This window comes from Periplaneta americana, chromosome 15, assembly GCF_040183065.1.
Source record: "Periplaneta americana isolate PAMFEO1 chromosome 15, P.americana_PAMFEO1_priV1, whole genome shotgun sequence".
In the NCBI taxonomy this organism is placed as follows: domain Eukaryota; kingdom Metazoa; phylum Arthropoda; class Insecta; order Blattodea; family Blattidae; genus Periplaneta; species Periplaneta americana.
In genome coordinates, this window is record NC_091131.1 from 134,009,012 (window position 1) to 134,036,676 (window position 27,665).

Here is a 27,665-nt window from a genome sequence, read left to right on the forward strand (position 1 = left end):
AAAGATTTGATATTAAGATATTTAATATACTAATTGTTCATTTTTGATCTGAAGTTAATTCTGTTACTATTCTAAGAACTATGCACTGTTTGAAGAATATCTGTTATAAAAACAAAGGAATTCTATTTCTATAAAGATCCACTGTCTTGTCCCATAACACTCCTGACATTTCGTCGTGCCATCAAAGGTTCATCGATGCTTGTAGAGAATGCTGTAAAGCAAGGTCAGAGTACAGTGGCTGATTACTATGGCAGAGACATTGCACTATATTAATACATGCAGAATATGCACTAAATAATACTTTAATTTTGACGTTCTCAATCGTCCATTTGTTATACAAATTTCGCAAATGACCCAGAAATGTATTGTAGTTCTTGAAAACAAAGAACTGTAATTGTTCAGCTGCAACATTGGCTTCCATTATTGCAAACATATCAATGTCTTTATCTATTAGAATTTTATGTATTTTAGTTTTCTTGGCTTGATTAAGACCCCCAGCATTCCACTGTAAGACCTTCAGCTGAGGTAGAATTATATTGTGTTTTGTCTTCTTATGTGATGCTAAAATATTCCCCGTCCTGAGATCCGAATGAGGGGACTTTTTTACCTCCAAAATATTTTACTTCGGATTGTATTTGTCATTGGAGCATGTTGGATGGTCGTTTTTTTTTCTATGTTCATTAAACATAGTTCAGGGGGTACCACGAGAAGGCGACCATCATCACCCCCAGAACACCAATATAGCGCGACATATTATTGTGGCAGAAGGCTAGCCTTGTTTCATACTGAGATGTAGTGAATTGATATCTCCTCTCTTGTCCCCTTCAAGCTTCCGAGTCAAGGTCGTAGCCATGCCTTTAGAGGTTTAGAGACTTCTGCCACAAATCTCGCACCAAACTCTGCATCCTGGAATGACTGTCAACAGTGAAGGATGTGAGTGAAAACCAAGTGTTACGATACATCATTATTGCAAACGTATAGACCTATTGTTACTAGGTGTAATAACTCAATTTTTTTGGGTCTGCTAAGAATCAAAATCTATTAATTTGAGAAAAAAAAATTCCGGCACCTGGAATCGAACCCGGAACCTCTCAGCTGTGCGCGCTGAATGCTCTTTCCATCTGACCCACACCGGGACATGATCCATGGTGACGGCCGAACTTCTCTCATTGTATTATCAATAGCCTACTACCTGCATTTAAGACATTCAAGCCATGTATGCAGGAGCGCATATTTAAATGACTTCATGGTCATTTTCAACAACAGTTCATGAGTTACTGTTAACATTGATATATACATATATATTTTTATATGAGGTCTCGCCATCCTCATTGAATAATCAATGACTATAAGTAGCCATCAGAGGTCTGCATCAGACGTTTTCGCTCGAGCGCTAAGTAGTTCATAGCATAATCCGATAGGTAGCGCACATGCATGATGGGTAAAATTGTCACGAGCGATAAATCCTCGAACGGTATAAGCCGAACGTTAGACATTCGTTCTTGTTACAGTGATGAACTGTGTAGTAACAACAAAGATGTTTATCATTTCAAAACTTTGCAGTGTTTAACTAACCTCTCCATATTACAATTACAAAACTTGCATTAAAATGTAATATAAATATTGTAGGTAAATGTTCTTTTTTTTTTTTTTTTCCACGCAGGAATGATTCTGTTTTTGCCACATCTGATAGATGTTATTGGATGTAAATGTAATTATTATAAACGGAGAACACAATCACGATAATGCAAGAACTGTATCAAGTTTTCTAGTAATAATAATATAATAATAATAATAATAATAATAATAATAATAATAATAATAATAATAATAATAATAATCTCTAATAATCTCTAATAATTAGTGTATCAATCTTTGCGTCTGTAACAGTTGTGCAGCTTGATTATTCGTTTTATTATATTTTCTGTGACGTTATCTCTGTACTAATATTGTTATTAATCTACTGCTATATCAATAATATTTTGTAAAACGTTTCTACATTGTCGCAGTATATAGGCAGAACACTATGTATGGACCTATCAAATTATATATGTGGTAAATCAAATACTGAATAATTATGAATTAGCAATAATAACTGTATATCGAAGTTTTTCATACTATTCTATTTATAACTTCATGTTCCTGTTTTGGTACGTTCCACTGACTGTTCCATTAAACGTTTGTCATAAACGCAGAAAATAAAGCCTTATTTTTACCGTGTGAGCAAAACATATGTGTATCTTATTTGTCACCTTCCATACAAGATAAGACATGTTGGTGAGGTGACCTTGTACTGTGCTTCTATTTATTACGAGCGTATCACGACCGATCTTACCTCACTCAAGGGTGCGACACTCGACCGAGTTCAAGCAAGCGATTTAACTCCAATGCAGCATTCTGATAGCTATACTGTAAATATCTATTAATTTGAGAAAAATTCGTTCCAGCACCTGGAATCGATTCATTGATTATTCAATGAGGATGGCGAGACCTCATATAAGAATATATATGTACCGGTATATGAGCCTCAAAAGCCTCTTAAGAGCTTAGTCACTGACAGATATTCCCCTCAGAATTTGTCATTTGAGCTCAGCACGTGGAACGGCCAGGCGCTACATGCCCAGCAGAGTAGGCGAACTGTCTGGTCTTACCTAGGCTATCTGCCCTGATCATGGAACCTGTATGTAGTTTCGAAACGTTAGAAATGTTAGCTCCAGGACATAGTGCAATATGCAAATCACATTCACCGTGAAAACCTAAAAAACACATATAATTTAGGGTTATATAGAAGGTCTAACTCCAAACTTGTTAGCAGAATTTTTGTAATGTGACATTGTTTATGCATTGCCAAGAAGAGACAAATGATACTTTGGAGAAATTGCATTAATGCAATCTAAAGCATAAATGAATTCAGAACTGTGTTTTGTACATGTCGAAATGGAAATTAAATAAAACTTGGTTTAATGTAACATAGTAGCAGCAGCAGTATCTATTGCCCAGACACTTGGAAGTTCTCCATTCACCTTCTAACTTTGCAGTATAATTTAGAGTCCGAATCCAAAAAATCTGATGCCAAAGCTGGACATTTTCGTAAATGTTCTTGTTTCATCAAAGAGTCTTCTAGATTACACAGGATGCATTTTGGTGAACAAAAAATTTCAATTTTAAACAGGGTGCTGCAAACAGTCATGACCAGTTAGCATCCGAAATTTTGCTATTGAATCATGTCGAAAAGAATCAGATACCTTATATATTCTTTTTCAGTAAGTAATACTGACCAAGATTTATTATTGCTGTTTTCTTAAAATTTCTTCAGAATTTTCATTTGAAATTTAATTTTAATGTAACATAACATGATTTAAAATACAGATTAGCCTAAAAAAAGTATACACTGTTTGTTTATAAATAACTTTAGAACAAATTCAGATAAAATTCTCATTTTCGGGGAAATTGCAGCTTAATGGATAGGTCGAAGAGGTGCTGTCGAGTACCCAGCACAGTCCCCAGACCTAACACCAATTTCTACATATGGGGGACCCTAAAGGATGTTGTTTATCAGGAAACGCCAGCTACACTGGATGTGCTACGAGAACAAATCAAAATTTAACGTCATGTGCAGCTATGACACTGGACACATTACGGAACTTAGTTCGTGGAGCAGTTCGGTGGCATCAATAGTGTTTGGATGCTGATGGTGTCCACTTTGAACAATTTCATGAAAAACGAGAATTTTTTCTCAATTTGTTTCACTGTTTTAGGACCACATCTTCTTTCATTCAGAGCAGAACTAAGTACAGATCTAATACTTTTCTTCTTAGGCATAATTAACAACTTATCCAACTAAATATAACAACGATAAATAAACTGAACACTACAACTATACTTATTTCACTATTTTTAGGTCTATGTAAATGTTTCTGTGTAAATGGAACACTCAGCAAACGAATATAAACCCACAACACAAAACTAAACACTCAACTAACGATTATGAATGCACAAAATAAACCAAATAAGGCTGCAGGCCGAGTTTGATAACCAGTCTACTATTGTAATATGAAGTTACGACATGTGTACTGTACAAAGTTTCATCCGCTTTGATAAAAAAAAAAAATGTAAAATTGAATATTGTCTAAATGTAAAATTTTTATTGCCAGCTATATACATTTGCTTTGTAGGTGATCGATTCATATAGAGGGCCTTGTACGAGAAACATTTGAAGCTATATACATTTGCTTTGTAGATGATCGATTCATATAGAGGGCCGTGTACAAGAAACATTTGAAGAATGTTATTATTGTCGGTATTGTCACCATGACTATTTATAAATATAAGTGTCAATGGTATTGCATTAACAGCTGTACTGATTTATTAATTCCACCAAAATCGCGACAGAGGTATGAAGAGGAATATAAGAAGTTTTAAGAGTGTGTAAAAAAAAAAGTAGAGAATATTTCTGAAAAGTTTATGCTTGAATATTGTTAAATGAAATGTGAAAAGAAGAAATCAAGTTCTCTGTGGATTCATTATTCTATGCTGCGGTGTACGGTATCACTGAAGAAAAACGTGGACATCAATCAGTAAGTAGACACAATAATTGTTAGCTTTTTAAAGCAAAAAAGTGAATTGTGAAAATGTTACCATTAATGTGTATAACAAATAAAAAGCTTACAAGGACAAGGATCCTGCTGATCCAAAGTTGCACTCGGGCATGGGTTCAATTCCAGCTTGTGCTCATTACTGGTAGTTTTTTTCCGAGGTTTTCTCCAACCATAAGACGAATGCGAATGTCAGGTAATCTATGACGAACCCTCGGCCTCATCTTCCCAAATACCATCACGCTATTACCAATACAATTAATGCCAAATATCCTAGTAGTTAATACAGGGTCGTTAAATAACCAACTAAAAAAATTGCAGAGAGCAATCAGAGTAGTATAATGAAGCATTAATGGTTGAAGTGTTGATAAAAATTTTTTAGTGGTGGTGGTGGTAGCAGTATGTGTAAGAAAAGTAAATAGTTGGTATACTATGGTTGATGTTTAAGAAAGTGCGAAGTTAATACAGTGCTAATAGTACCTCCCTCATGCCAATAACTCTGCTACAGAAAAGAATAATAAAGTTATGCCTTAATAAACTCTTGATAACCCTTCAGAACTGTTGTATTCAGGATTTAAAGTATTTGACTTCCATCAAATTTACAACAATGTATTATTGAATTTCGTACATAAAAACCGAAATATATTTAATTTATATTCACATAAATCAGTGATGTCAATTGATGCCCATAGGAGCAAGCGCGTGCTTTAGAGCTCAGGAGAGCCTGTTCAGGGATGGTCAGCACTGATTCAATAGATAAAGGGAAGAGAACTTATTAAAACTGTATCCATGTTAAATTTTAGATTTGTCTGGAAGTATAATTGCATTATAAGAATGTAAGTTTTAATTTTAATGTTCATTTTTCACAAGTTTGATTTTTTTGTTCAAAAGAAATATTTTCTCAACTTTCTTTATAGACAAGTGAAATTTTCAGATACAGGCCTATTTATTTAGTAGCCTTACAGGATGTTTTCGTTAATATAATATACCGTAAATGCATATTACTGAAGATAGTGTATTGAAAGTTTTGAAAATATTCGCATGGAAATGAATGACTAACAAAGCAACTACTGTTACATCATAAGCAAAAGATACATCCCCATGTGTTGTAAAAATGTCAGCTCTATAGCTTCAGCACATTTCGAGAAAATAATTTAATATTCTGATGATAGGAAGTTGCTCACCAATATCACCTTAAAATCATAATGCGATAAGAGTTTTGTTATGGAATATTAGTTACACTTAAAACATATACAGCACCTAGGTAACTTTGCTTTGTACTGTAATATTTTCTTGATTAGTTGATTGATTATTTTTATAGGGCTAAAGGTATCATCAATATCAATTACAATTTGACATGTCATACTCAATCTCTTTTTTTGGAATATTTAGTACAGTATAGTTGTACTACTATGGAATTTATGTGAATATTCCTTCTTAACTCTTAATTATGTTATTAACATTTAAAAACAACTGCAATATTAAGAAATTGGTATTAGTACTTTTGTTTTACAGACAATATAGATAATATCAAACAGAAAGAAGCCATATAAAAATAACGACATAAAATGTCACGTTCCGTTTGAAGTTTGTGCACCACTGTTTTCTTAATCCTACAGGCTGCTTACTCATATACACAACCCTTCCTCTTTCCATACTTAGCACTTGATGCCCGCGCACGACGTCAAGGTCAGAAAAATGCGCTTGCTTTGACATCACTGACATAAATATAAAACCAAAAGATCAGAAAACATATATTATGCTTAACAGAACCTAAATGTATCATAACTGTAGCATATAATCACAGTAGCAATATCAGTCCAAGGCTTTATAACATGGTAACTTAATAGCTAAATTCCCAAATATACACTATCTACAAAAAAGTAATTGGGCACTATTTTTGCCCCTTTAGAACCTCGTGGTACCACCTCTTGTTGCTATAACAGCAGCCACCCTTTCAGGCATGTTCTCCACTAGTTTGTGTAGGATATCCACTGGAATGCGTCGCCATTCCTCTTGCAATATGGCACTCAGTTGGACAATGGAAGTTGGCCGAATTTCCCGAAACCTCAATCGCCGGTCTAATTCGTCTTAAAGGTGCTCAATGTGATTGAGATCAGGACTCTGTGCAGGCCAGTTCAACTGGTCACCTTATTGTCTGCATACCACTGCACAGTAGAAACATGACATCTAGCACGTAAAATCCCGGGTGGCCAATTACTTTTTGGTAGATAGTGTACAATTTACTAATGCTCCTCATTTTAAAAAATCAATTAAAAATTCCTGTCTAGAGAGAAAATTTGAAGTTCAATTATTCTGATATGTTTTTTCTTCTTCTTTTTTCTCTTTCTTTTTTTACTTTTTACTCTGTTATTTAATAAAATATCTTAACATTATGTGGAATGCCCTCTGAGCACGAGTACGTAACTTACTCTTTCTGGGGATGCTAGAATGTTTTTATATAAAAAAGCAATATGTATCTTTGTTCTACGAGGGCTATTCATAAAATAGCCATTTATTTTTTACAAACCTGTGAATGACGTTACAGAATTGGGTTACAATACGTTTGAAATTGTACACTCTAATTTATTTTTCCACACAGTTTCCAGTCACATTGAGACACTTGTCGTAGCATTTGACGAGCTTTGAAATTCCACAATCGTAGAATTCAGCCAACCTACGACGCTGATTCTCAACTCTTCGTCATTGTCAAAGCACTTCGAGCCAAGCCACGTCTTCATGTGCATGAAGAGATGGTAATCACTAGGCACCTAATCTGGGCTATAGGGAGGGGGATCCAATACTTCCCCCAGTTGAACTCTTGCAGTTTGGTCGCAGTGCGACGTGCTGTATGCGGCCGGGTGTTGTCATGCAGGAAAATCACCCCAGAGCTCAACATTTGTTGTGATGTTTGTTTTAAATTGCGCTTTTCAAGTTTGTTAGTGTGTTACAGTAACGCTCAGCGTTAATTGTGGCATTCCTCTCCAAGAACTCCACTAGCAAAATTCCTTTTCTGTCCCAGAAGACAGTTGCCACAAGTTTCCTCGTGGAAAGTGTTTGACGACAGTTTGTGGAATTTTTCGGGGAGTGAGTATGGCCCCACTGCATTGATTGAAGCTTTGTTTCTGCATTCACATACCACACCCAAGTCTCATCTCCATTCATAATCTGATCGAGAAAAGCATCACCTTCTCTTTCGTAATGCTCAAGAAAGGACAGTGCTGCTCCCATTGGCTGAGCCTTTTGTTCCTCAGAAAGGAGTTTAGGAACCCATCTGGAAGAAAGTTTCCAGTAGCCGAAATCTTCGGTAATCACTTTGTACACAAGAGTACGACTAATCTGTGGAAAATCCTCACTAAGCTCTGACATGGTAAACCTGCGGTTTGCTCTAACCTTTTTGTCAACCAAACAAATCAGATCTGCATTCACGATACTCGGTCGAGGTTCTCTCTTCATCATGGACATTGGTTCGCCCATTTTTGAACATACGGCACCATCCAATTTTTAACAGTCTCCCGACTTCCGCATTTCTCTTCTCTTCAAACTTTTTCCTACCTTATTTTTGCATAATGTAAAAATTAATTGAAACATTTAATTTTTACGTGGTTGAAGGTGATTTATATGATGGATTCTCTTGTTCCAGAGATGCCCTGGAATGTGCAGCTAAGCTTATACAAAGAGTGTTTTCTGTTATGAACATTAAGTAAACAGATATATACATACATTCGTATATATGGTCTCGCATCCACATTGAATAATCAAGACTACTATTTTTTGTTAGTAGTCAACATGTAGATACCTATTAATTTTGAGAAAAATTCGTTCCAGCACCGGGAATCGAACCCAGGACGTCTCAACTCTGCGTGCTGAGCGCTCTTTCCAACTGAGCTATGCCGGGACACGATGCACGGTGCCAGCCGAACTCTCCTCATTATATCATCAATGGCCTACTACCTGCAATTTAGACATATACCGGTAAGTCATATATGCAGGAGCACATATTTAAATGACTTTATGGCCAATTTTAACAAGCTTGTTAACATTGATATATACCTATACTTACATATGAAGTCTCGCAATCCTCAGATGTTCGAAAAAGGAGCGTGACACTTTAATCAAATCAGAACTGCAAATCACAGTCAACTTCAATTACTCATGTAGAAAATTTTTACAATTTGTTTGAAACTATTACGCTAGGTAAAATATCTCAAAATACTTTAATTTAAGCCTAACTGCCAAAATGTACAATAAAATTGTTTTTAGTGCTGCTAACTGAATTTAATAATTTTTCAATGTTTTATGTGAAATATTGTAGACCACTTAATCTCCCATATTTTCTTCAAAAATAGTTGGCAACCCTAGCACCAACACTATTTCTACCCAAGTCTTCAACAGAAATCAGAGTGAAAAGTCCATGTGCTTGTGTAATACTCACACATGTTTTCCATTTATTAGGAATATTCACAGTTTGCCGTATCTTCAAATGATTCTTTGGACATTCTGTAATATTCTGTGAATTTGTCTGGATGCTGTTCTAACTCCACCAATAAAACACTACAAACACCATGATTTTCAACGTTTTGAACCAATGAATCCGAAACCTACGCCTTTATCTTCGCATTCTTATTATTGACAATAGCAGAAGATCTCCATCTGATGACTCCACACTGAATGACTCATTAAAACAATTAACATGGCGTTATGTGTCACACTCCATGTGCCATGCATCATGTTTCTTGCATCATCCGGTGTGTAACGTGCAGGGGCGAATCTAGTTACTTGACGCCTCTAGGCAGAGAAAATATTTCTGCCCATTATTTCGCCCTATATGCATCATTTGGATCAACTGAAATAATTGATTCCGCGTCATTACTACTGTTTCTAATATCAGAAACGCCTGACTAAAATGAACCACACGCTGCACTATTTTTGGTAACTGCTGTTCACAACATTATTACACTCTGATGTACCTGGACTCGAACTGGAACAAGCTGGCTATGTTTGTTTTTTAAATAACACATATTTTTGCACTTTTTCTCACCATTTCCTCTCTTTTTATTGCCTTGTCTTTCTCGAGTTTCCGGTATTGTTATTTAGTCAACTGTCCGAAGACAGGTCTGGACCCCACAAGTGACACCATCAAGGCATCACTCATAAGGCAACTAGGCCAGGAGATAATGGAGTAGGGTGACCAGTTCCTTTCCCCCTCCATTGCATACAACGCTAACTAGCTACATATTACACTAATGAGATTTTAGATGCAGTTCTTCCTCTGACACATATCGTCAAATGAGATGTACTGTCTGGTAATAGATTTACATATCAGCCAGAACCTCAATAAGAGGTGTTTCTAGTATTGAGAACCACTGAGATTTTTCCGATTGTCACTCATTATAATGAATATTAAAATATAAATCACCTAGGTACAAAACAACTGCACTCTTTACCGTTCCAAATTAAACTGAACTGCCAAGCGTCCGGCTGATACAATGCCTGGCGGTATTTTCTTTGAATTTAAGTCTGAATGGGGATTGCTGAATGTTGATACTGGCTACTCTTATGACAGAGTTAGCGGCGTCTCTCATCAGTTCATCACAAAGCTTATGATTGCGAGCAACGAGATTTGCCTTCCTAACATATCATAATATAATACCATAAGTTCTTTAATGTTATTATGTGACACTCTCACAGTGAGAGGGCATAACACTTTTTCTGTGCGTTTTCTGACCATTAGTTAATGGAGAAAATGGTGTTAAAAGATAGAGAGAAAGACTCTGCGCTACACTACTACATTTCCAGAAAACTTTAATTTTTCTCTCTGAGTAAAGAACACGTCTGCTTGTCATGTGGTTCTGAAAATGGGTAGATTTCCTGCTTTTGTTGTGTTTATTTAATTTGTGGGATAACGTAATAGTGTATTTGTGTATTACGCTGTGCTAAGTAGGCCTCCTTGAACTTGATATTTTTGTAGTGAGTTATAGTGAGGCAATTACCACTTTGGCATCTGCCGAGTGCACAGGTAATGTGTCAGAAGTCTACAGGTAGGTGTTCTTATTTTCTACCAATATATAAAAGGTTAAGTAACACCATAAAACACTATTTTTAAAAGTGAAGAGAGCCTGAAAATTCATATCCACATCTTGCCAATTGGACGTACTTGATGCTAGAAAAATTTGAGCTTTAATTGAGTGTAATCAGTGCAGTGCTTGACAAGGTCAGGAGAATTGAAGGAACTCTCTTAATATGGTAACAGGCATTGTGATGGATGAACATTACAGTACAATGTTGAGAACAATGTATACGGTAAACTGTAGAAAGAACTGTTTATAATAGCATTTGGACTTTGCTCTGTGTTATGGATGAACATTGCTACGTCTTTTAGCTAAAAATTTCCCGAAGATCTGGCATTCATCCTCTTCATGTTACCTTGCTGCAGATGCCATCAAAATTTCAAATATGCCATATTGAGCCTCTATTCCTCGATTCTTCGCTTTTTAGATATGAAGGGTGGATATAAGTCGTATTGTCTTTATTATTGTTGTTCTTTCTGTTTCTTTTTTAGAAGCAATGGAAACCAGGAAAGTTCGATGGGTCCACTCTGTATTATTCTATCTGTGGCATTTGAAGAGTCAACTTAAAAAAAAAAAAACTTTTATTCATTTGGAACAACTGGATAATGCATACCATACAGCAGTGCCAAATATGCTCGCCATTGGGGCTCATGACAGGAAGAACTTGGCTCTGAGATCAAACTGCGCATGCACAGACTTCTCTTGTAGTGTCACCGTGATCCTTATCTGGATTTATTTTCGCGTGTACATTCCTAATCAAATGAAGTTCCCTTTGTACTCCAGTTACACATCTTGTATATACAAAGATTAGGTTTGGTTAGTTTAGGTTTTTATTAACCCATTAACGCCCAAATTATTTTTATTAAAAAAAAAACGAAAATAATATATCTATTTCATAAATTTAATCCATAAGATGCCAAGAATATGTTTTGTTTATTCTGCCGTGCACCAAGTAGCTGAAAATCACCCGGTCTATAAATAGACCACTGGGCACTTATGATATCTGCGTATTCATTTGCAATAAAGTAAATATATTTTTTTGTGTGGTTAATGTAGTATAACCAGAAACATTTACACCAATATAAATAAATTTATTTATGACATTTTAGTATTTAATGCAACAATACAGTGCTGCAGCAATAATGAAACACATTTATTTTAGTAATGTCTGTCTTTACCGAGTGTGGTAAGGCTCAAAGCATTTTTGACAGAGGGTTTAATCATACTTCTTGCGGAATGTTACTGGTCTGCATTTACACCATTCCATCTGGCAGTGTTTCTGAGAGGGTCGTTTTGCCATGAAATGACCTCTACTATCTATCCTCATACCAAATTTCACTCATCGAGGTGATGGAATAGGGCACTCCATTCTCTTGCAGTTCGAAAACATCTAGAGATATTGAATTCAAGTAGGTCCAGGGAGTCTCGTCCATGTATTTCTCTGTAGACAATCCAACCATTAACTATAGCCATATCCAGCATTCTGACAAAGAGATCTCAGTACCACTTTTTTCCATGAATTGAAGTGGCATATTTCCCTGCTAACCAATCATGATGGTCCACTCCACCCATGTACTTACCGTATTTCTTGAGATTTTTCCGGAGTTTTCTCTCAACCCAATATAAGCAAATGCTGGGTAACTTTCGGTGCTGGACCCCGGACTCATTTCACTGGCATTATTATCTTCATCTCAAACAGACGCTAAATAACCTAAGATGTTGATAAAGTGTCATAAAATAACCTACTAAAAAATATGACCTGTGGTTGCTGCACACTTATATTCTGTCTTATATTTCTGTCCCACCTACTTGCAGAAGCCCCTACATCAAAGTCTGATCCTACAGGTACACATCTGTTGTCATCCCACTTCACGAACAGAATTTCACTATTAGTGTCAAATGTATAATCGCAGGACTCTCGTACTGCATTCTGTAGTAATTTCGTATCCTGAAGAGTAAAGGCATCCATTCTGTTTTCTCTCACAGTTTCTGTAACCCAGAAACCAAGATCCTGAAGGTGGAGCAAAAGGTCTCTACTTATAAAAAAATTATCAAATTATGTGTCGTGAGCATGAGGATGTACAATGCAATCGAGCACATTCAGCACAACTCTGCTGCCTAAGACAAAGTCGTGCCTATTACTGACGTCATTTCAGCTGTGTCCTTACCAGATATTTTTTACACAGAGAATAGAAAACCTGAATGTGATGTTGGCCACAGAAGAAATTAGTCAAAAGTGATACCATCTGACATAATATTACGAAAGAAAACGAAGCAATATGTCGTAAAAAAGTAAATCCTTGGTGCTACAGTCCATGAAGGGCCAAGACCGACCAGCCGGCTACTGACCTCACGTCCACGTGCCGAAGCAGAGGTGGACGATCATCCAATCAGAATAGAAGTATCGTGTGGTTAGCACGATGATCCTCCCAGCCGTTGAAGCTAGTTTGTGAAACCGGATTTTTGCTACCTATCATAGCTCCCTAAGTGCATCACGATGCTGGGTGGGCACTGGTCCCATACACTGGCCGAAATTTCATGACAAAATTTCTTCCCCCATGAGGACTCGAACCACGTTCATTCCGTAACGCGAGTCCTAGACAGGATGCCTTAGACCACGATGCCACAGCACAGGACAGCAATATATCGTACCATCACAATATTGAATTTTTTTCTGTTTACTGTTATAATATGTTGGTGAAAATAGGATGCATGGTTTTCTTTATTGGTCGAGAAATATTGTTGCATATTTTATAGACCTCTGTACTTAGAAGAAAGAAGGAATATATCCATTGTTCAAAAATGTGTACACTGCAGACGTACACCGTATCACATTTATTTCCAATTTAGGGCATACAATAACATGTTCTGGGGATCGAATAGGTGCTAATCATCTTTCAGATGCTAATCTACTTGCAATAGCACAGTCCTACTGCCGACAGTCACTTGCTGATATCAACCGTTGTGGTACAGAATGCAGTGACACACCTTTCTCCACTGTTATTTTCACGTGATATCATAAGTGCCCAGCGGTCTATTTATAGACCGCAGCTGTTTCAGTTCATATTGCTCCAATCATTTTACATAAATTTGTGTTTTTCTTTTGTGATGCAATAGTAATAACCTTGACACTACTAAATCACAAATCAATAACAATATCGACACATTATAATACGGAAAATTAATTATATTCCTTACACAGTGCGACATTATTTTATACCTAAATAATTTGAACTAAGATACCTAAATGAATTCTTATTTTTGAAGGAGGATAAAATGATGGCAAGTTTAGTTAACATCTTACATGATATATTTATGATGATCATTAATATTGAATCAATGGGGCGCCAATAAAAAAATCTAATGTAGTCGAGTGTGCAAGGGTCAATAAATAGACCATTGGGCGTTAATGGATTAATCAAGTCCGCGCATGCGTAGTTTGATCTCAAAGTAAGTTCTTTCTGTCGTGAGCTGCATGTGTCATTAGTGACCAGGCCATACTAAGCCATGTGAAACAAAAGAGAATCGAAATGTTGCTAGTAAAATTGGTGATGATATTCTTTAACACTAAATCCCTGCACTTTTAAGTGCAAGATCTATGGAGTATAATGACGACTTTTTAATACACTAAAAGAAGATATCATAACACTTTAACACGGCGAAATTGATGAGAAATATGATGTGGTCCAGGGAATATCGTTCAAATCAACAGTGTGTGTAACTGACATTAATACATTATCTCCTCGTCAAACCCCAGCCAACCTTATCACTGGCAAAGTGTGTAATTAACACTAATGTACTTATCTCCTTATCTAAACTTGTGGCTATAGTCAATTTTATATCATGGAGTGCAGTTTGGTGGTTCCTTTGAACTCCCCCTTACAGATTTATGACTTTCTACACAAACACCTCTGACCAGTCCATCACCCCAACATTGCAAAGTTGCCACAATCTTGGCGACCTTCGAAATGAGAGGATTAGTGGCTGTCATCCTCATCTGGACACCACGTGTTTTGAAAAAAAAAACAACGTAATATCACGAGCTCACCGCTCAATGAATACTACAGAATACACTCTCAATTATACTTTCATGTTAACTGATTGGATTCTTGGAATTCAGAAAATCTTTGGCAACTCTGCCTCCACGTGGATTTGACAGGATCCTGTCAATTCTTCTGAACGAGGGTTGTGATTGGTTACTAACAGGCAAAGACAAGATTTTCATCACAGTAAGAACACATTTATTTATGACAACCCATTAGTAGGGGGCAGAAGAAGGTCTGTCGGCAAAGTCCTTTCTACGAAACTGCACTCCATGGACTATAATAGTGAAGCTCTCTCTCAGTAATGTTGAGAATGAGGGAATGAATGAGAAAAAATGACGTCATGCCCTTATGTTGGCAACATTGTATACTTGATTATCATTGCAATGCTACGTTGAAAGCTGCGGTACCTAATTCTCCAGTTTAGTGATTTATTTTTTTCTGTGGTGCTTTAAAATTATTCAATCCGTTATTTGAGAAACTACACATGTTCCTTTCTGCTAGTTTTGAGAAAAGTGAATAAAACTGTCAGCTATATATGATTTGCAATATTCTTGACATTCTTAAGAAACTTACCTTGTAATATGAAGGTGCAATGGGGCCCGAAATGTCCAGTGCATGTGTGATTTTTCAAATGAAATATTAGTAGCAAAAAAAATCTGTATATTTTGCTTTAAGTACAATACAGTGTTGTTAAATTACATTTATATGTCATAATTGAATTATATATTTAAAATTTTCCTTTACAATGCAAAAATGAAAGGCAAAATTGTATACTTTTTGTAGCTACAAACATTCATATATTAAAGCTCTTCAGATGCTGTAAAATATTTTGATTTCATACTCATTGGGAAAATACTTTGTAACTTTTTTACATAATTTCCAACACAACATATTTTACATTAGCATATGAATAATTTTGCAACCAGCATACATGTGCTTACTTTTGTCATTATCCCAGTGAATGTACGCATGTTACTTTAATTTACTGTATATTATGTTATCTCAAAACCCGAAATCCATCAAAACCAGTTTCAAATAGGCCTGTAAAGACTAGTTTAAGCAAACAAAGGCATAAACAAAAAGCATATATGCAAAGCGAGTTTTCGTAAGGTCTACCCCAGCTCTGGGCACAACAGGGAATTGAAACGGAACTCTGAAACCCCCACCCATGTCTTTTTCGCTTACACTGCCTTATAAACAAACACACAATAGGCTCTATGCATCGTGATGGATTGCAGGTAACCAGCGAGAGCTGAAAGTTTGTAAAAACTATGATGCCTGCCTTATACAATCTGTCACTCAGCAATGCTTACCTTCCTGTCTAATCATCTCAGCCAGGGAAAGTGGAGTGGGGAGTTAAGGGGAAATCGGCAGTGACTCGAATGAGTTACTAGTGCCCAGGCCTGGTCTAGCCTAAACAAACCAAATCGAACCTGTCACTGATTCTAGATCTTACGATCGCTTTTTATCTATGTACATTTGTTTAAGCAGGTCTGCCAAGTTAGCTCTGTGTCAGCACGTCTGCCTCCAGACTAGCCGGTGGGTTCGATTCCCAGTGGGATCAGAGATTTTCATGTAAAATTTGTGGTGGTGCAGAACTTCTAACCACTAAATTGTGCACCAATATGCCTGGGTTAAATCCCAAATCTCTCTGCAGTGGATATGAAGAGACGGCATATGTCACTGTTGATAGTCATTAGAGCATTGGATGAGGACGTTAAGCCTGGTGGCCCCCTTGTTGCTATTCGACAGGAGTAGGCTATGTGCTGGCACCACGAACACTTACACATACACTCACCCTAGTACACGACATAACTCTTCACATGATACACATCATGTACAGCGTGGTCTGCCAAAGTGGTGTACAATTGAAAATGGATCATAGTCCTGCCATCTATCCGATATATGCGGAATCTGAATCATGCAAGTGCACAGTGGGCCAGACTGAATAAAAAATGGGACAAAATTGAAAAAATGAACTTTTTTTTACAATACTTTTGACAGTGTATACTCATAGTAGGGATCCTGGTGAGCACTAAACTCATTTGTCTGGCTGTATGATCTAACAGACTCTGTAACTTCACTTCCGCACTTATTTCTGTCAGAGTAATGTCACATGGATAGCAATGCAGCTTTGCTTCTCGAACTTCATTGTACGCTGGATATAAATCTACATTTCTACATTTTTCTTGTAGTCTCAATAAAGTGTACTGGTACTTAGATAATTTCGTATCCATTATGAGGGCTAAAACGTCATCACCACTATATTTTGCAACATTTTTTGCAGGAACCACTATGCTCGTTATATGCAGTTGGAATTTTTGCCACACGGGTTGGTGTACTTGCAGCATTTTCCATTAGTTTAGCTGCTTCTCTTTACCAGAAGCCTTCATACTTATCCGAGTAGCAAGAACAAGCGCAGCAGGATCAGCAGCTTCTCTGAGATGTTCAGTTTTCCTCCTCTTGGTCTTCTTAGATGATTCAGAGAACAATTTTCTTGGATGAGCAGAATGACTATACAACTATGAACACCAGCCACATGTTCAACATGAAATTTATTACAGGGGGCAGGTTAAATTCTTGATCCAGTGAACTGCCAATTTTTCTTCCTATTTATTTTTCATTCTGTAGCAATACTGCTATCTTTTATTCTAATTACTGCAGAATGAACTATTTTTTTTCTTTAGTTCTGAAGAAAAATCTTGTTGACAATTTTCACGTTATCCTAATTATGAAATAACAAACTCATGAACAACTGTCTTATCATTATTATTTGCAGCAAGGCTTCCATGATTTTACAGTGTAAAAAACAGCAGTGGAATAGTAATTAATACGAGGGGGATCCAGGATATAACGACCGTTTTTTTGTAATAATTAAAAAAATATATATTTATTTGATAAAACAAAGTCTGTTACATAACTGAAGCTTCCTTTACTTCTCTACATAATCACCACCTACATTTAAACATTTGTCGTATCTGTTCACTAGCTTTAGAATTCCCGTGTTATACTCCTCTGCCGCCAGTTCATTAAGCCAGGTGTTCACTGTCTTCTTCAACTCTTCATCACTTCCAAAACGCGTACCACCCAGAAAGTCTTTCAGCTTAGTGAAAAGGTGAAAATCGCTAGGAGCAAGGTCTGGACTATAGGGCGGATGATCAAAGATTTCCCAATCGAATTGATCCAGCAATTCTCGAGTTGAAGCAGCAGTGTGCGGGCGGGCGTTGTCGTGAAGAAGCACAACTCCTCTCGAAAGCATTCCTCGCCTCTTGTTTTGGATGGCTCGCAGTAGTTTTCATAAAGTCTCACAATAACGATTTGCATTGATCGTAGTGCCTTTTGGCATGAAATCCAGCAAAAGAACACCTTTGCGATCCCAAAAGACAGTAGCCATGACTTTTTGTGTTGAGAGAGTCTGTTTGAATTTTTTCGGTTTCTTGGGTGATGAGGGATGATGCCATTGACGTGATTGGCGCTTGGTCTCTGGGGTGTTGTCAGACACCCAGGTCTCATCACCAGTCACAATTTGATCAAGAAAGGCGTCTCCATCTGTGTGATATCGCATCAAGAATGTCAATGCTGAGGCCATTCTCTGAGTTTTGTGTTGGTCACTCAGTTGCTGTGGAACCCATCGTGCACAGATTTTGTGGTAGCCAAGATGTTGCAACACAATTTCACCAAGCAAAGAACTAGAAATGTCAGGAAAGGCAATATACAATTCGTCGAGTGATGTGCGCCTGTCTTGCAAGATTCTGTCGTTCACTTTAGTCTTCAGGTCTTCTGTGATGAGTGATGGGCGTCCAGGTCGAGTTTCATCGTGGACATTTGTTCGCCCATTGTTGAACATTTCGCACCATTTTCTCACATTTCTTTCACTCATTACAGTATCACCATACACTTCTTTCAATTGCCGGTAAATTTCTGCAGGTTTCAAATGTCGGGCATTCAAAAATCGAATCACACTCCTCACCTCACAGTCGGCGGGATTATCAATCACGTCGTTCATTTTGAAGTAACACAAAATGCACAATGGCGACTTGTTGCAACCAGTACTCACAACATTATGAGAACACATGTTAAGGAAGCCAGTTGACCTTCAAACAAGGAAGGGGAGTCAGCTGCGCGGCGGGTATGCGCGAACGGTCGTTATTTCCTGGATCCCCCTCGTAATACTGTACGTAGGTATCTGAATTTTCGCACATTAATCAGAAAAGTGCAAGTAGCTGCAGCTGAATACGACTTTTCTGCAATCTATAGGATCTATTAAACCATCGACACAAAAGCTTTCGTAACATCGAGTGACACGCACTTTATAACCCTCTTTAAATATTGAAAACTAAAATATATTAGCTTAAATTGCATTCCTCCGAGTTATCACAAATATTTACACTCTATATAAACCAATTCAAAATTACATGTATTCCTAATAAAACCTACCCTTTGTTCTAACATTCTCAGCCATTGTTATTTCCTTATTCACGAATATGACCACGTAACACACACCACTGTCTGAAGCGCACGGCCTAGGACTGACTGGTGCGCTATCGCCTTGGTTACAATGGGAGATATTAATAATTTTGAGTTGTTATTTATCACTCGACAATTCCGAGTTCTAACTCGCATGTGTATTAATAAACATACTTATCTCTCAATCAGTCTGGCACTGACCTTTGATCCTTGAGTTACAACTCTCGATGACGCAACGGACGAGAGACAAGTCACTAATCTATATTAATGAACGTTACTACTCACTCATATAATTGAGTTTATACTATCAACTTTCTGAGTTAACTGAATAGGTGACTCAAAGCGGTTGAGTGAAGTTAAAAAATCGTAATGACGAGGTATATTATTGTTGTATAACGCAGAAGAAAAGGTATAAACATCGTAGACAAGCTGTTAAAACATGTTGAAAAGGAGAGAGGTTTCCAAATGAGATGGGACTTCTTGTGGACAAACCTAAACCAGGAGAGAGTGGAACCTCAAACAACGGGAATATTCCTAGAAGATTCTTCTCAAATCCCGAATTAACATATTCATCACCGGGATAGATAAAGACTTAATTATATGTTTTGCAGTTGTTCTTCGAGTAATTTCTAACGGAAGATATATTAAAATTGATTCTTTGGATCAATATACACTAGAAAATGCAAAATTGTTCATTCAGAAGTATCCCTAGTTTAACCTCCCAGCTAGCATACACAAAATTCTCATCCATGAGTCTCAGATTATTAACTCAGCTCTGCTTCCAATTTCACAGTTATCTGAGGAGGTTCAGGAGGCTCATAATAAAGATATCAAAATATATCGAGAGTCCCACACAAGGAAAAGTACTCGTAAAAATACAATGACAGATTTAGTCAACAACCTTCTCATATCTTCCGATCTTCTCATTTCAAATATCAAGAAAGTCACATAAAAAATACAAAACTTCCTTGTGGAAGGAAGGATTACAACTATTGAAAGACTCTAGTGAGGAAGAAGAAGAAAGTGCCATTCATGAAGAAAATGTCAGTAATGAAAATGTAATGATGAGGAATCAGATATTGAATAAAAAACTATTATGTTGTGAAAGTGCTTTTCACTTAAAGAAAAAGTGAAAACTATTGAATAACTATTGATTTTATGCATCCAAGAAAACAATAGAGACATAAAATAATTTTGTCCCATTTTGGGTCGATTCTGGCCCACTGTGAAGTGAAGTGAGTAGGCATTAGATACACGCACACATTTAAGCTAGTTTTTACTAGAGGAAACTGGTTTTGACGGATTTCGGGTTTTAACGGTATTACCGGTAACATATAAATTTTCAAATTAACATACACATACAGCCTACACAGCATAGATTTACCTCTAATAAATATGGTTTCTTTGCAGGTAGATGAATGAAAGTTATTTAGAATCATATATTGATTTCCTGCTGCCTCTAACTTTTTGCTTTCATTGTCAGACTCTTTCAACCTTCCCTTCTTAATGACTGGTTCAGGAATTTGAAACAATATATTATACGCAAGTACCTAGTTATACTCGCTAAGCTATAACACCAAATACAGCAGACCAGCTGTTACAATATGTTGAAGGAGGGCAATGCATATGAAAATCATTGCTACTTGACACATTTGTAAGGAAACTGGGTTGTGACGTCATTGAAGCCATTTGATGCTCATACATCACTTCTACTTGAGATACGCTACTAGTTAGACATGTGCAAGTGGTTCTATATTTTTGTGTAATAGTTTGTAGTCGAGAAGTGTCTAGATTCAGTGACAGTGTTTCAGTGTTTTTATTAAGCCTTTTTTTTCACGCTTTCATATTATTTATTCTTTGTTCGATAATCTAGAGCCCCTTCGGGGGTCTCTTACTACTCATACATGGAAAACATTCCGGAAATCATGGAGGAAGCTCTGCCCATTACATCATTTCCGATTGAGCAACAATCACTAACCAGTACCAAGCCCCTTTCATCACTTAGATCTAACGAAAACCAGGATAGGTCTGATATAATGAAACCTCAGTTATCTTATCAATATATATTTTCAGATTCTGGACCTTTCTTTGTCACTATTAGAAGCAAGACTGCGAACATCAATAAGATGCACCCGATGAAGTTCGGTAAATGGCTATACACTAATAATTATGATGTTTTGCAAATTTTCAAGTCAGGATTTAATCAACTTGAAATACACTTTACTTCAGCCGACCAGGCTAACAAATTCCTTGATTCTGATTTCGACGAGCTGTTTCAGACGAAGTCATTCATACCCAATTACAATATCATGGTGCATGGGATCATTGGTGGAGTTGACCCAGACATTTCAATCACGGATATTATAACTAATATTTCGGTATCTGAAGGATTTACGGTCACAAACGCCTACCGCCTGAATTATAAATCCACGGACGAGAATGGAAAAACGATTTACAAACCTTCCTCTAAAGTTAAACTTATATTTCGATCACAGAAACTCCCTCAATACGTGGTCTTATATTATCAGAGACGTGTAGTGCATGTATATAAGGAGCAAATTATACAATGCAATAATTGTGGATTATTAAATCACAAGTCCAAGTTTTGTCGCAACGCTATTCGTTGCATGAAATGCGGAGGCCCTCATACCACAGCTGAATGTCAATCAGAGAAACCTTGTTGTGTAAATTGCAAACAGGCCCATTATAGTACGGAGTTGGATAAATGCCCGAATTATAACCTAGAAAAAAATATTGCCGATACCATACAAAGTCTCCCAGTATCCAAATATCAGGCGAAACAAATATTTAAAGGGCACACTACTTATGCCACTATCCTTAGAACGAACAATAACACTCAGGGTAGCCCAGCAGCTAACTTTCCGCCCCTTCAGACATCAGCACCAATCTCGCCAAATAGTAAACCATCATCTCACAACCCGTGCAATGCTAACAGTACCCCGAACCCCCATACATCTGACAAGAGAGGGTAACGAAAACTGCCTTACAATACTACAGGCTACAATGTTGCTGAATATAAACGGGCACTCAAAGACAACTTTGATTATCCAAGATCTAAAAATCTAACATAGGCGTCAGGAGGGGTAAATATGAGACAAAATCAAAAATTTAATGTTTTTAAACAGAAAGCAAATAGTTAAAATTTTGGTAAATTATTAAAATGATGGTAAACTGCATGTTGAATTCAATTTTATAAGTAATATTGCTTCAATTTATATATTTTTTCATCAATAAAATAAAAAGTGTCTTTTTTTTACCCACCAAATGGGGTAAAAAGAAGACAGTTGGGGGTAAATAAAAGACAGCATTCAATCTCCATACCTAAGAGAGCTACAGGAATGGGAGTGCAAAAATAAGACACAGCAGTTTTTTTTAAGTATAGTATGCTGAACAAACTTTTAATTTTCATTAAAAAAATACATTTTTATAAGAAATAAACAAACCCATGAGGCATTTTAGACGCTGATTTATGTTTATCTTAGTTTAGTTCAGATAGTATTAAACAAAAATGATTGAAAAACATTCCAGACAACCTGCACATATTAGGCCTACTTTTCACACACATCAACTGGCTGTGCGAAGCAATATTGCATACGTTGTCCAGTGCAAGACATAAATGGTACAGGAAGTATGCCTTAATATCATTTTTGTGAATTAGTGACACATCTGCTTCATTCAACTTGAAAAGAGTCTTATTTCCAGATATCATATTCATACACATTACATCATACTCATCAGCTACAGGATATGTTTTCTGCACAACACAAACATATTTATAAATAACTGTTTTTCTTTTACCGCCTTTAAACTGATCTAACACATAATCTCCAATCTTCACTTCATTTGGCTCAATCACCTCACATATTTCTGCAGGTTCATCTTCTAAGAGATCAATGTCCTGTAAACTATCACCGCTTTCCAGCCATTCTTCATCCTCAGAAGTTTCAGGATCTTTTGGTATGTTTCTCTTCTGCTTTCCTAACTTAGTTTTTCTGTTTCCTACAGGTTTAGGTCTACCATTTTTCAGTTTGCCACACTTGTTCTTTATCAAAGTCATATACTCTTCTGACGTAACAACTTCACTATGTTGTTTTGTTTCAGGAATGGGAGTAGTCTTTTTAACTTGTAACAGCAAATCTGCAAAAGTGACACTGCTCTTTCCACAGTTCTGCTCAAGAGAACTGATAGGTTCAGGCCCATCTGATGTATTTGAAGGTCTTGGAAGAGGCTGTGACTTGCTAATGAGTGATGCAATTGTGATAGGAGGCCTATTTGATATATTCGAAGGCCCTGCAAGAGACTGTTTTCCAACAGGAGATACCGTTATGGTAAGTGTTCCAGGCTCTGATGCATTTGAAGGTCCTGCCATAGGCTCTGACTCTCTAACAGGTAATGGAGTTGTGGTAGGACTAACTACCTCATTTGTATGGCCTGTTTGTGTAGTCATTGCATAATATTTTTCTAATTTACCAGGATCTAAACGATGTTTCGGATATTTCTCTCTGTTACAAGGAAATATCCCTGTTGAATTAAACCCTGCTTGGATAGCTTTTTGTGAAATGCTTTCCTCCCATATTCCACACAACAAATCCACCATTTCAGATCGAGATGTTTTCCTCATATTAAGGCGCTGCCACTCTTGTAGTCTTTCATTCCACATATCCTTCAGAGGTTTGAAGCATGCTTTGTCCAGTGGCTGAAGGGTTTCTGTTGTGTGTGGAGGAAGCTTTAATATGGTAATATGTTGCTCTCTAGCTTTTTCTAGAGTTGTCAGGTCCAAATGTGATAGATATCCATCAAATATTAATAGCAAAGGCCTTTCTTTAACCAGACTACATAATTTTGTAAACCAATCTTGAAAAATGACTGAAGTCATATCAGTGGCGTATTTTGTGGGCTACCGGGGCTACCGGCGGTAGCCCAAGGAAATTACAAAAGAAAAAGTTTATAATGTAACATAATGTAATAATTTTGTATTATTAGTTTTACCATAGTAATTAAAATTAAAGTAATTGTTAGATATATTTTGTGTAATAATAGGGTCAGTGGTAGCCCAAACCCTTTAACCAGTATACGCCACTGAGTCATATACCCTTTGTCAAAACTTGCATAAAAAGTTCGTTTTATGTCATGTTTTCCTTTCCAAGTTGTCCACAAGTGCTGACCAGTAAAAATTATTAATGGAGGAAGCACTTTTCCATCTGCTGAACAACAAGCAAGAATGCTAGTGTTGTCTTTGCCGGATCCTTGTACATTCTGATGTGCCTTCTGACCTTCACCAGCAACACATTTCAATCTTAAGGATTACTGCAAATGTAAGTCTCATCCAAATTATAAATATGAGATGGCTTACCCCCAATGCCTAATGAAGCAGTGACTTCTTCTAATCTATCATAAAATTAATATATGATAAATGGATCGGCAGTGGTTGTTCTTCTGTTCATCTATAATTTCTCCAAATTTCTAATGCTTAGGTTATGTCTTCGTAAGAAATTAGTCATCCAATCCTTTCCTGGCTTCCTGTGTTGCTATTAAAGGGTGTACTGATGTTATTTTGGGAAACATAGTCAGCTACTACATTTTTTATTTCCTTAGTGGTTAAAACAAATCCCCACTGAGCCATATCTCTTAAATGCAAAGCCAGCTTTCCTTCAGCCTCTAAACTTATTGCTGTCTTTCTTCCACGTTTCTGCAACACCTGTCCAGAAATACGCCTACTTAATAATGATTTATCTAAATTGTACTTTTTTGCAATGTTTCTCAGTGAATCTTTCTTTTCTTTCCACTCTCCCACAGCACTCTGTGCATCATCTTCATTGATTTTATTCTTTTTCGCATAAGACCTAGGCATTTTATAGATTAGACCTAGGCAGTACACAATGCTAGTCAACCTGCAACAAATGATGCAGCCAAAATAGCAATGGTTCCAAAAGCACCAATAACAATATCACTGCGAATAATTGCACATGCTCTTACCTGACTGTCTTCTTTTTCCCCCTCTTCAATATTTTCTTTTGAAACTGAATTTCAAATCTTCAAACAACACCATTTCTCTATCAACTCTGCAGCAAACTAACCAGAAAGCACTATGACTGCTATAAAGCCTGGTAACAGTTCACCCAACCGTGTAGATACAAAATAACTAGGAAAGTTTGGAGGGAAAATTTGAATTTGTTCTACGAAAATTAGTATGCATCCATTTCCCCCCACCCCCAAATTCATTAAATATTTTTTTACATTCTTTATCTTGTAAAGGATGTTTCTATACTTACTGAAGAGTGTTGCAAATTAAATATATATTTTTGTCTACTAAAATATACGCATAATAAACTTGTTTTACCCCACTTTCTCTGTGTCTCATATTTACCCCTCCTGACCCCTATGTGACTAATCCCACATCACCTAAGCCTTCTCAATCTACTTCTAGGACAACTGCATACCACAGCGAAGAGATAGAACACAATTCACAGGAATTGTTAACTACTCAAAAAGAGGTTCAATCTCAAAAACGAGTCTCTACTAAGCTAAATAAAACTCCATTCATTGCCTTTATTAATAACATTATACAGGAAGCACCTGACTATATCAGACCCCAGTTGGAAGATTTGAAAACTACTTTTGCATGGATAGACTCCAAATCCTATATTGGAACGCCAGAAGTCTAAACAACAAGATTCATGACATATCATACTTGGTATCCAAAACATTTTATCATATAATCATTATTACAGAGACTTGGTTTCAAAATTATCGACAACAGAACATTAAATCCTACCATTTAATCTCCGCCAACCAGGAACATACTGGAAGTGGTGTCGCAATGTATATCCACAAGTCTGTTCACCTTACTAAGAAATATGAAATGTTTAATATTAATAATAAAATACAAATCATCTCTATCACAGTCAACAATATAAGTATCATGGGTGTATACTGAAAACCCAGGGAGAATATATCATTACACCAATGGAATCATATTTTAACAAACGTTTCTACTCTTTCAATACTAATATGTGGCGATTTTAATATAGCCAACTTTCATATGCATAGACGATGGCAGCAAATCCATCATCCTCTCATAGAATTTGCTATATTACATGATTGGCAACTTGCATCTGAACATATTTTAACTAGAAAAGGAAGATGAGGTCAGGATGATTCTCAACCAGACTTAATTTGGTCATCCGAAGACTTACTACAGCATATTAATATTAATACAATTTTGGATACTATGAATAGTGGTTACTATCCGCTTGATATAGATTTATACTTAAACCAAGCCATTTTCCTCAATCAACCTAATCCAGCACAACCCAGACATATTAATAGTAACAGGGTGGATGATATAATATCTAAATTACAGAGTTTTCAGGATACAATAAAGGATTTTGACGACATACATAACTTGTTAATGGAAGAATGCCGGAAATGTCCTCTCTCTAAACAATCTGCTAAAAATAAAACGCCTCCCAAACCACCTTGGTGGAATGAAGCCTGCAACAGAGCAGTCGCCAAACAAGAGGGCTTGATATATGAGAGGAGTTCATAAGCCGGATTAAGTGTAATCTGTCAAGAAGCTTCTCTCAACTACCAGAGGAGCGCCACAAGCAAGCAAAAAATTGTGGAAATTTCAAAAGACTTCTCTTCACCTGCCCTCTATAGCCTATTATTATTTACAATTTATTACTTACGAATACTCTGCACCTCTCCGTTATATTAATATTTATATCAATGTTTGAAATATAACCATCCCTATTAATATTTTGATTTTTTGTCGTTGGAATGAAGATCTCGAGCCAACATCATCAGCATTTTCAGATCGTGATATGCCAGGAAGTGAAGGAAGGAAAAGGATTGTGAAATATGAAATGAATTAGACATGACCTACCAAATCTGTCGTGGTTAGAATGCATTAAATTTATTTAGGTAACAATATTTTTTTCATAAACATACAATATTATATTTTGTTACAATTAACTTCTACAGTCTTATTGCAATACAGAAAGATTTCATGATCCTATTAGTGCAATAATAATTACAATTAACAACATCACAGGGAAGTGTTGTATAAAAAAATCATATGTATACTTGTCTATTGGAAATCGGAGATTATTTCATAAAAAATGTAAAGGCAGTTTATTTAATTTTCTTCAATTTCTAGATATATTATTAGAGTTATTGTGTTATCATCCTCAGTAGAAATCGAAGTCTGCAATGCTGTATTCTTAAAGTCTTATACAAATAAATATTGATGTTGCAAATAAGCAGTTACAATGTGTGTGTGTGTGTGTTTTGCCTTGTGATAACATAGAAGGCTAGTGTAACTGTCATTGTGTTTAAATTATATGAAATGTTAAATATGATATATGCAGTACCTTTCACAAGCTTTGTTTAGTGTGTCGAGAAGATAGCTCCTGTGTTTTATATACAACCCTGGCCACAATGTGTATTACACAATAGCGTAT

The 27,665-nt window shown here is 36.4% G+C and overlaps 1 protein-coding gene across 4 annotated transcripts in view; it reads left to right on the forward strand.

Moving 5' to 3' along the window:
* The window catches only part of LOC138715356 (uncharacterized), a 100,303-nt gene that overhangs the window by 4,164 nt on the left and 68,474 nt on the right, over window positions 1–27,665 (forward strand). Inside the window, exons 1-2 of one of the 4 annotated variants that reach the window (XR_011336251.1) lie at window positions 1,864–8,570; window positions 11,158–21,023. Coding sequence is in view for 1 of the 4 variants with exons in the window: in XM_069848183.1 (XP_069704284.1) it covers window positions 8,424–8,570 (147 nt within the window). In the remaining 3 variants the exon portion in view is untranslated. Of the gene's footprint in view, window positions 1–1,863; window positions 8,571–11,157; window positions 21,024–23,301; window positions 23,529–27,665 lie in introns of those variants that run through there. The other 3 variants (XR_011336250.1, XR_011336252.1, XM_069848183.1) reach the window with 3 other exon arrangements.